This window comes from Vombatus ursinus, unplaced genomic scaffold (assembly GCF_900497805.2).
Source record: "Vombatus ursinus unplaced genomic scaffold, bare-nosed wombat genome assembly UNPS02006874.1, whole genome shotgun sequence".
Lineage (NCBI taxonomy): Eukaryota > Metazoa > Chordata > Mammalia > Diprotodontia > Vombatidae > Vombatus > Vombatus ursinus.
The window spans coordinates 7075093-7086076 of NW_020946652.1; the positions used below are offsets into that span (position 1 = coordinate 7075093).

At 48.8% G+C, this 10984-nt stretch overlaps 1 protein-coding gene across 2 annotated transcripts in view; it reads right to left on the reverse strand.

Annotated features, from left to right (window-relative positions):
* Positions 1-616: 616 nt before the first annotated feature.
* ACAP2 (ArfGAP with coiled-coil, ankyrin repeat and PH domains 2) overlaps positions 617-10984 on the reverse strand; it is a 121798-nt gene continuing 111430 nt past the window's right edge. For both annotated transcript variants that reach the window (XM_027848733.1, XM_027848734.1), the window contains exons 22-23: positions 9404-9465; positions 617-4454 (exon numbers count right to left, since the gene is read on the reverse strand). In XM_027848733.1, the coding sequence (XP_027704534.1) occupies positions 4354-4454; positions 9404-9465 (163 nt within the window). In that variant the 3' untranslated portion in view covers positions 617-4353. The remainder of the gene's footprint in view (positions 4455-9403; positions 9466-10984) is intronic.

Here is a 10984-nt window from a genome sequence, read left to right on the forward strand (position 1 = left end):
GGCATCCTATAGAATGGAGGCCAGAGGAGTCCCAATCCCACTTTTCTGACTCAGAGAAAACGAATCTTTTGGACCAAGAACCAGTGGGATCAAAAATGGAGTTGTGTCTGCCACGGGTCCGACCTTGCAAGAAATGGGGCGGTTTCTAACTTGTTAGCGCGGTGGCTCGAGTCCACACTTTGCCTGGCACAGAGTACGCCCTTTAAAAATGCTAAGTGACTGAATGGTGTTTGAGGGGCCGGGAATGGGAAAATCAGGGCTGGGGGGGGGGGTGGTGGAAAAAAGAGGCAAAACAAATATTGTAGGTACAGTCTTCTCCATCATGCTCATGCCCCAAACCAGCACTGGTTAACAGAGGATGGCAAATGGCCAATGTTGCCACTAAAGAGAAGAAAATCTTTTAAATATCCCAAGTATTAGATTTCTTGATTTGGGGAACTCATTTTACTAGCCCTCTTGGCCAAAGAGCAGACCTAGAGCGATCAGAGATAGGGTTGGGAGGTGGGGATAATACAAGACCCTTAAATAGCCTACTGGGCAGCAGCATTTTCAACCAGCTCCAGAAGCAACTGAAATCTGGGTGGTGCTGCTCGTGAGAATAAAACCAAGACTTGGCTGGAGAGAAGGTTTTTATTGACTCAATACTTGAGCTTTTCAGCATACAAAGTCTTTATTCCAGTACAATATTTACACTTCTTACATAATGTACATTTCAAAATAACAAGAGCGTGTATGATTCTGCATTGACAATGAAAACAAACAACTGGTAAGTTTGACACACCAACCTACGGACTAATGAAAGTCCATGGAGTGAGGAGTGGGCTGGGAAACCCCAAAGGAAGGCCAGTGAGCCGCTCTGGCTGAGCCTCCCTTTCTGAGCAGAGAGCTTTAGAAAGCTCCTCACAAGGTGACAATCTTTCCCTGCTTACAATCACATGGGCTTTACTACTAAGTTCTTCTATTTCCTTTGGGGAAAAACAGGATCAGATGGAACATAATATGAAAGACGCTAAAAGGATAAATGCAACACAAAGAATATTCTCCATTTTTGCAACTAAAAAACCAACTACTCATTATACACCTGCAAACAGCGAATTTGCGTAAACAGAAAAGATGTCTAGGAAAAACGGTATCGATTGTAGAACTGATGCACTGAAATCCAATTCAAAATAGTCGAACAGGTTAATTCTGATGCTGTGAAAATGTTAATGTTTTCACATTTCTCAAACAACTGGCTTCCCAAGGCCTCCCTCCTCGTCCGCCAGGAGTTAGTGAGGGGGTGTTATTCAGCCGCTAGCCGCCAGCCGCCAGCTGCCAGCCACCGCGAGGTGAAGCTACTTCAAATCAAGGCGGTGAAAGCATTTTCATGCTGGGAGGAGGGGCCTGGGCTCCTGACTCCATGTTCTCATGGCAAAGGGTGCTCACTGCATATAGTGATTCGTCTTGAAAGACTGTTTCTAAGGCGCAGAGCCTTGGGCACTTAGGCCATTTTCTGAGTCAATATCCATATTCAGAAAAGGAATGGTCATGACATTTCAAATATTATCACTGACAGTGCAGCCATCTGGGAACACTGCTACTATTCAAAACAGGGATTAAATTTTGTTATAAATGAGAACATAAACAGTTGTAATCTTTTTGGTTTATTATAATCATGTCTTTTTACAAAGAAATGTAAAGAATGTTGCTACATGTGTAAGGTTACCTTTTAAAATACTGCTTAATACATTACAGACCATTAAACTGTTTAGGCCATGAAACGAAAGGAAAATTTCAAAATTCATTCATGAGAAGATGCAAGCACATATTTCAACACATATGTACAACTTTCAGAAAGCACAGAAGATACTAAGTCTGAAGGGAAGACCGATGTCAATGAGTCAAACACCGTAATGCAGCGGACGGTTAGAAATCCCTGAATTTTGAAGCACTGTACCGAGAGTGATTAAAAAAAAGGAGCATTCATGAGCATATACCTATTGTTGCAATGAAGGCATTACAACTATTTAACCACCACATAACCTAAAAACTTAGAGCTTTCAAAATAAATTTCACCTTCTGTATTCCGTTCTCAGATCAAATGCTGTTTGCTTACACATTTCGACTTTTAAAATGTGAACAAGCCAGATAATCCGCATCATGAGGGAGTTATAAAAAGCAGCCGTCCCGAGGCTGAGCAGGCGCCTCTTCAGACCCAGCCAACAACTCGCGTGACTGTTTCAACGTCACAACTTAGTAAAACTCAGGTGTATTACATACAATAAAAAGCCATTACAACACAGGGTTTTTACTACAGCAAAACCACAGCAAAACATGGAATTGGCTGGAAATGAGTCACAGGCCTGAAATGAACCTCCAATGACATCAGCCTGGGGCGCCGGGAAGTGGAATCCAGAATTCATTTCTGCCCTTTCGCTCTCCCTTCTGAGGTTTCCTCCCAGCCAGCCCCACAGATCAAGTAGCAGAAACACATCGGCTGGTGGCCAAAACCGCGTCCTCTTGAAAGGACTGAGCTTTGAAGCTGGGGCTTTCCAAGGCTTCCACGTGACCAAGCACCCACGTGCAGTGAAGCCAGAGGAGAGAGGGGCCGTAGCACCAGGAGCCACGGCTCAGCGGCGGCGTGGCCAGGGCAGCACAGGCCGAGCAGCCCTCACGTGTGGGGGGGAGGGGGCCACCAGAGCCTACTTTTAAACGATATTTTAAGCGCTCTGGTAGGGAGCCCTTGCATTGATTTATGCAAATTATTACTTTATTTTTCCTTCAGAGCTGTTGTAGTTTACTTTGTAATCAAGGTACGCTAGATATTTTACTGGAAACAGGCTAAACTTTTTAAGGAAGTAATTAGAGTCTAAAGGCATATAAAAATGTGCTTTCAGGACTTAAGTGTACATTTTCTCTTAGCCATATGGCACGAAAAGCAATAGAACTTAAATCCTAATTTTAAAACAACAAAATAATAAGTCTCTAACACTCATCAAAGATACCAGTGACTGCTGACCACTAGGCAAGCTTGGATAATTGAGAGAATTTAACAAATTAGATTACTGACATTTTTCTCTAGCATGGTTTTTCTTCACAGAACTACTTGATTTGATATTAAATCCCTTGATAACATAATTAACTGTGACCTATTTAAAAATCCAATGTTGGAAATTACAATCTACTCAAATAACACATCATTTCTCCACTTATGCAATAATGAAATCAGATTTCCAAATCTCTACTTGGAGACCAAGTGTCCACATTCCAATTTTATTCCGCAGTGACACGATTCGTAAGTAATGGACAATTACACACAAGGGGCGGCCGCATACACAGAGGAAGTGTCGAGAGCGTACGTGACGATGCCGGGACATCAGACATGAGAAAGAAGCCTTGTGCTAGAAAGGTCAAGAGCTACAGCTCTGCTGCTCTGGAATGAAAAGATCTGGATCAATAGAGTTTGTGAACCGAGAATACGCATCTACTTGCTAAGGCAGGCGCCGGGCCGGGCCAGGGCCCAGGAAAGGACGGGGGAAAGTTGGTTCCCACATGAGGTCAGAGCCGAGGAGGCAAGGTAAGCCCTCGCCTCTCCAGGTACAGACAACAACACAAATGTGCCGCTCCGCTTGGAGCAGGGGCTAACAACAAACCTCGAAAGTCTTCCATTTGCTAGTCAGCTACTTCAAAAGTAACATCTTGATTACAGCTTAATTTTGAAAACGTTCAAGTAATTTTTGGAGGAATTCTATTGCATTGATCAATCTGGCCCAGGCCCACCGCCTCCCAAGGACTGGGCTCTGTCGGTGGGAGGGCAAGGCTGCTCCACTGGAGGGAGGTTCTCCACCCAGAACCCGGAGCTGGGCGTGGGATTGGGTCTGGGATCAGGGGCCTTCTTTCTCACTTTGAAAATCACCTAGTGCACAGGGGATGAGAAGGCATTCATTCTGCCAGGCCACAGAGCCAGCCTTGGCCCTGAGCTCTGGCTGCGTGGACGTGGTTAATGGAATGTGCTAAGCATAATGCCTGGAAAGAGGTGGCTGTGGCCCCTAAAAAAGTCCCCGCAACGACCCATCTGAAGAGGCTTCCGGAGCTCTGACCCTGTTTCTGCACAGCAAGCCTCTCCAGCAGGCCCCTCGCACCCATTTCCAAACAGGCCCTAAAGCGGTATCCCCTCCCGGCGTGCAGAGGTGCGGACAATCATTCACAAAACTGTCTCCACATGGAGTTGGCAAGGAATGTACCTTTTCCCATCACTCATTCACTATCTAGAAAACCTGAATGTGCAGCATGGAAGCAGGAGGAAAATGTGCATTTTCAGCTGTGAGAACAAGAGGGCACCAGATTTAATGTGTTTCCCTTCTTTAAAAAAAATCAGAATTTCTGTGAATCTTGCTGGAAACGGTTTAGTTTTTCGGGATTATTGGAGGCCATTTGGGAAAAATCACGGAAAATATCTTGGTAAGTTTCATCACCTGCATGAAAAGAAAATGAGGAAACTCGTCAGATAAATGTGACAAATGTACAAATGTACATGAAATCTGATGTCTCTTAATTAGAACTTTGTACTGTGAAATTCATGATTTTACTAAGCAAAGTCATGAGTCAAGAGACAAGAAATACGTTTTAGAGACAAGAAATAAGTTCAAAGTAAGTGAGAGGAAAGCAAACAGTGAAAAAAGCCAGTACCTGGAAAAGGTGCCTCAGACGCAGCCAGAGAAGAAAGGGCAGAGTTAGAGTAGGCAATGAACCGAGGGCTTGGACACAATGCAAAGAAGGACCAACGCATTTAGGGACACGGCAGAAGCAAAGTCATTCTGAGGACTGGCTGAACACAAAGCACTTCTGTGAAACCCAAAAACAGGCTCAAAGGCCCAAGCCCATGAAAGCCTATTAAGGAGATGATAAAAAAAACCAAACCAGCCCTCCGATAACTGAAAGCATCGTTGTTGTGGGATGCTCACTACCTGTGGGACCTTGGACGAGCCCCTCTGCCTCCTTGGGCCTCAGTTTCCCCATCTGTGAGAGGAGGGGGCTGAGCTGGTGGCCCCGGAGGTCCCTGGTGCTAAGTAAAGCGGTGATGCTGCCTTAGCCAAGACATGTTGCTCTGGACCAGGGCCAGTCCTGTGGGGTTCACTGCCTGCATCTGCCCTCAGGGTTTGTCATAAGCCAGAGTGGGGTGGACGGGGGCATGGAAGCAGGCTCTTCTCTTCCCAGGAATAGATGAATAGAGGGGTATTCTGACAAAGCCTCTCAAAAGGACTTCTCTGCGTGGCTAAGTAAAGGAGCAGCACTGGCATCCCTTGAGATACACACACACAGGCCGCCCCAGACAGATGAGTGCCAGCACTCAGTCCCAAAGCTGCATTATCACGCGGGTGGGAGGGGCGGGGGGGCACACATGCAGTAGCTCGGAATACCGTTCCTGTGTCCAGGGGCTGGCCATGGAGCCCACATGGAGGTGACAACGTCCCTGGTCCCCCTCGCAGGGCCTCCCCAGTGCCCGGGGCCTCGTGGCAAAGCCGCAGCGGTGACAAGAGGCTCCCCACGGGCAGGGGTGTGGAACGAGGAGCGAGGCTGACCTCCTGCCAAACCAGCGGAATCATCCCAAACTGGGGGGGAGGGGGAGGATCACAGCATATCCTACTTATCTGACCCTTGGACGTCTGATCTGAGGGGAAGGAGAATCCTTTAACGGCCTCCTTTCATGCATATTCTCCATGAAAAGAAATTTTTCTCTGGAGGTCACTGAAGCCAGTCTACTGACTTGTGAGTTAGCACCAGGGATTCTTCCTGAGCTGTCTGAATGGGAATGAATGCAAAGGAGCTGAGACAGCACAGGACCAAGCCGGCAGGATGCACACTCCATCGGTTTAACAGAGGAAGCAGTGGGACGGCCTGCCTCCCTGCCCAGACCCCGGGTTCGGCCCCGTAGACCTCCCGAAGGGAGTGGCCGAGCCCTTCCAGGGAGGAGAAGGAGGAGGTGACCGGAGAGGAATGATTCTAGAAAAGAGAGGTTTAACAAAGTTTCCCTTATCTTAACGGCTGCAGTAAAATACTCACTGTGAAGAGTGCAAAATAGCATTCGTCCCCATTGTTTATACTGGGGTCTGGTATTGGACCTTCCAAAAAGTGTGTTTAAAGTGCAGGTCAGTTTAATACAAAAATACTTGAGCACAGGCTTTATTCTTCAACACAAATGCAACGGAAGAGGCACATGGAAGACATTTGGGAAGGAGGCCCACCAGAGCCCAGAGAGAGCCCAGAGAGCACCAGCTGCCTTCAGCTCCTGGCCACGCCGGCCAGCACCCCCGACCGGCCGCTTTGGAAGGACCACTGCCCAGGGCGAGGTCCCATGTGGCCAGTACCGGGCTCCGCTAACTCTGCTAGTGCTGAGATGCAACTGCAGCAGAAGGGACACACACGCTCGCCCACGCACACACAGGCACACACAGACGCCTGGTTTCTAACAAGAAACGGACACCAGAACCCTAGTTTTCCTCTCCACCAGTGATGGCCTGAAAGGGAGTGTCTAGAAGAAGTGGGATGATGAGATACGTGCAACGTGCTCAGTTACAGACAGGCTTTAAAACAAACCAGTCTCTGGTCACTTCAAACTGCCTCACCACCTGAAAGTCAGGCTGGCTGTCTTCTCCTGACTTCTGAAAGAAACCCAAGTAGGACCACTCCTGCCGGGAGGCCTCCAGACACCCATTTCAATGCTCACACAATAGCGCTTACCCTAACGAAAGATGCCCAGGCCAGGGCACCACCGAAATCTCTTCTCTCCCACCAAGTAAGAGCTCCCTCGTTCAGGTTTCTGAAAGGTACTGAGGCCCACCCGACGCCTAGGGCTCAGCCCCCTGCTTCCACTTACAGGGTGCTGAATGCACACGGCCACTTCCCCTCAGAGCCTGACCACTGCTACGCAGCTTTTGGAGAAGCTTCTCCTTCAAGGCTAACCAGAGCTGTGCTCACCCTCAACAAGATGCCCCAAGGGACTCCAGCTAGTGGGGCAGTCATCCTGTGTGATAACGGCTGAGCGCAACATCCCCTCCGGACACATCCCAGACTGCTTGGGCAAAGCGGGCGTGGTATGGGGTGCTACTGTTTCTGAGAGAGAGACAGAGCTACCCAGAAGCCTCCAGGAAGATCCAAACAGGTTTCAGCAATGGTGAGGCCTCACTCTCTCGGTCAGGGAAGAGATCAGAGGGATTCACCTGGCAAGACGGCAATTGATGTCTCCCTTCCCCTTCCAAGTGAGCAGGAAGCCCTGGCCCCACAAAACAGGCCAAGTCAGACAGCTGACTTCCCCTTCTAGCCCGGGGCTACAAATGAAGGTGACTGATGAGCCATCACTGAAGACCCTGTCTCTTCAGCCTTGCGGGGGCCAAAGAGCGGGCAGAGAGACAAGAGGACTGCCTGGGCTCCCTCACTGCCCAGAGAAAGTACTGAGTCTCCAAAGACCAGCCACATCTCCTTTTTACTCTGGCAATATCACTCCCACGCTAGTAACCTATTCTCAAAATTGCCCAAATGTAAAATGTGGAGGAAGATGCTTCTTTAGAAAGCGTTTTAGATTTCCAATTAAAGACTGGTAAAACCACCTTTTCTCTGCTTTGAACTCAGAAAGGTCCAAGGAAGGCATCGAGAAGGTCGACAGTGGCAGCAACAGAAGAGCCTGTTGGGGGCTGTGGGGGGATGCCAGGAAGGCAGCCCCCTACAAATCCTAGCTTCTCTCTCCCCAGCCCCCAAATTCATACCAATGACAGGGGAAGAGAACTCCATCAGCAAACACAACACGAGAAAAGCCAGCTGACCAAATGGTGGCAGTCCAGAATTTCAGGGAAATTCTGAAAACCTGAAAGTTGTCTATCTTATAAATCTCAGGTTTGATACATACATACACGTATATATGTGTGTGCGCACACACACGCACGCACACACGCAAACACACACACTCTCTCTCTCTTTTCTATTTTAAAGTGCTTAAACACAGAGGCCTCAAAAGCGGCCTACTAAGTATATGATAATTTAAATATCTGATATAAAATTCTCACAATTCAAGTTTAGACTGATGGGTGACCTTCAGAACCATAGCTGTGCATTAGGCTGGCACCTAATTCACAGCCCAGGATCTCCAGAAGCTGAGCCTTAGGAGAAAAGCCGGCCAGCGCTGCCCATCTCCTGGAGGCCTCAGCCTCCACTTCGACCCATAACAACTTAACACAACCCTCGGAGAAAACAGCGGCTTTCTGTTTGGCTTCTCAATTTAAATGTCCACTAGGGCAGCATGAGATTTAACGCCCAAGTAAGTGCCCTCTGTCAGGGAAGGGCCAGCAAAGGAGGGAGGCCTCCTTCTGCACCCATCAGGGCGAGCTAGGTACGTGTATGTGTGTCACACAGAAGCGGCTCGAGCTCCCCTCTCAGGCACAAGAACCTGAAAATCTAACCAATGAGGACATGAATGTGAAGTATTTAATGGAGCATTAAGACTAAAATAACGTAACGGCATGAGAGGCCTCTGCTAACAACTCTCGTCTTGGAGAACACCAAGTGTGAACAACTAACTAGGCTGGAGGGGCGACCAGATCCGCGTGCTGACTCGTCTTGGGGCCAAGGACTACTCCTTCTGAGAACACAGGAGACTGGCACGGCAAGATTTTGCTCAACTAAACAAGTTTGGAAACAATATTTTAAACACATTTCATCACTTACTGTGCATTCTGGATATGCCAAATCCTAAAACATAGCTAAGCCTTCCTCCTACATGTCCTTCTGTCTATAAACTAGCTACTGAATCCCATTATGGCCTATTGACTTGACAGTTTATATTTCAAAGCCTCCCAAATTAGCTGTTTTTTTGGCTGACATACAAACACTTCTTAATTTAGTCAACTTTTTTCTTTTGTATTTCCCAAATTGACTTTTCCCACATACCAAAAAGACCAGGATTTCTTTGGCCAATGAAGGACTTGGTTACCTGAACCATGGAATCACTCTGTTTTCCCCACCTGACAACAGGCTCCTCCAGGGGGATTCTCATCGGAAAATGCCTACTCTGTTGCACCATGGGTGTGCCAAGTAGCCCTGGCCATCCTTGCCCCCTCACTGGAATATTTAAAGACAGAAGAAAGACAAACAGCAGAGAAGGGAAGTCCACAGCGGGCAGGAGGGAGCTGCCTTCTGGACCGTCAGGTGGGAAGGTATCTAAAGGCCTGGCAAGGAGCCCCTGGAGAAGCCACTGAATACTGTACACGTATCAGCCAAGAAATTCACAACTTACAAGTCAAGTTAAAAAACACTATTGTACCAAGGTAACACATTTTGCCTAAGAATTATGGATCTTCTAATTGTAAACTGATAAATTCCTGAATGCATTTCTTATACTGCATCTCCGTGTGATTATTAGGAGAATATTGACCTGGCTGTCCGTAAAGTCCTTCAGACTCCCGCATCTCTTCATTCATTCTGGCCAAACGCAACCTTGGGTTAAAAGAAAAGAAGAAGAGTTATTGAAGTAAACCAAAGCAGCTATAAGCTCAGGTTACCTACATATGAAACACAGCACCCAACAGCCCAGGACGACTTTGTTTAGGGCCCTGGGTACAGTGCCTCGGGCTGGGCTTCCATGGCCCCACACTCACAATCCTCCTCTTCAGGCGAGGCTGGGTCTGTCAAACCAGCAGCTACTCACAGGCTGATTCCACACAGGAATGCCTGACCTCCCTGGGCTTCACTGGACTGGTGCCAGACTTTGTGGGGACCCCCAGTGGCTCACTGCACTGCCAACCTCAGCCTCCCTGCAGCTGGGATTAAACGCAGGCCAAATCATGTCTGCCCCCCAATCTGCGTTGAAGATTTCAAAAATCTATCAACAAAACCCTGGTTTTGCCACATCTGTTCTCATAAGCTGTGCAGCAGGAACACAAGCTTTCTGATCCCTGGCGTCTGTAAGCACTTGGACAGCTTCCGAGCTCGTCCAGCCCAAGGCTGGGCTGAAAGGAAGCGCTCCTGTGGCTCAGCACACTTCCCTCTCCGTGACTAGGCTACTCGTGAAGTGAGCACTGCTGCCGAGGCTGCCCTGGCTCCCACTAAAGAAAAGCCAGCACAGCCAGGGGCTGGGCCAGAGGCGGTCGGTCCCCTCAGAAAAAGGTGCGACTGAAAAGGAAGCCTTCTTCCAGCCTCTAAGCGTGTCTGTGCAGAAACCCCAGACGCAGAGCCAACCTCCAAGGCACGGCTGCGGCGCTCTCAGGGGAGCCCCAAAGGGCAGATCTGAAGGCATCTGGACACCTCGGTAGGGACACCGCCTCAAGGGTTCACCACCATGGCTACAGGTCACCGCTCATCTCCCCCTGCCTTCTGCCCGCAAAGCCTTCACAAATAAGGAAGTCCCAGCAGACGCTTTCCTTTGGACCTGTTACTGCTGAGAAAATGCCAAGGGCACACGCAACCTGTCTGTGCTTTATCCCTGGCTCTCAGCATGTGAACACGCACCCCCCCATGTCTGTCTGTCATCATGGACAGGTAAGGAGGCTTGGCCAAGTCCTACGCTCAAGAGGGAAGAGAAAGACGAGTAGGGGCAAAGCGTTCAGTGACTGCAACCTGCCCCGAAACAGAGACGCCACCTCGCACCAGCATTCCTTGAGGTGGCCAAAGTGTTGGGAATCGTACTATACTGCCCCGCTGGCATACAGCTGACACACCCCCCAATCCCATAAAAACTGCCAAAGAGATGTGGGACCAGATGAGAGGAGGCAGGCATGGAGCCGGAGCACTGACGTAATGCTAGGAGCCCTGGAGTTAGGGGCAGGGCACGGTGGGGGTACCCTGGCACAAATGTTACATCTCTGGGCATCTCTCTCTTTCCCCCTCTCCCTCTGTGTCTGGGCGTCTCTCTCTTTCCCCCTCTCCCTATGTCTCTGAGCACCTCTTTTTTCCCCCCTCAGTCTCTGTGTGTCTCTCTTTTTCTCCCTCAGTCTCTGGGTGTCTCTCTTTTTCTCCC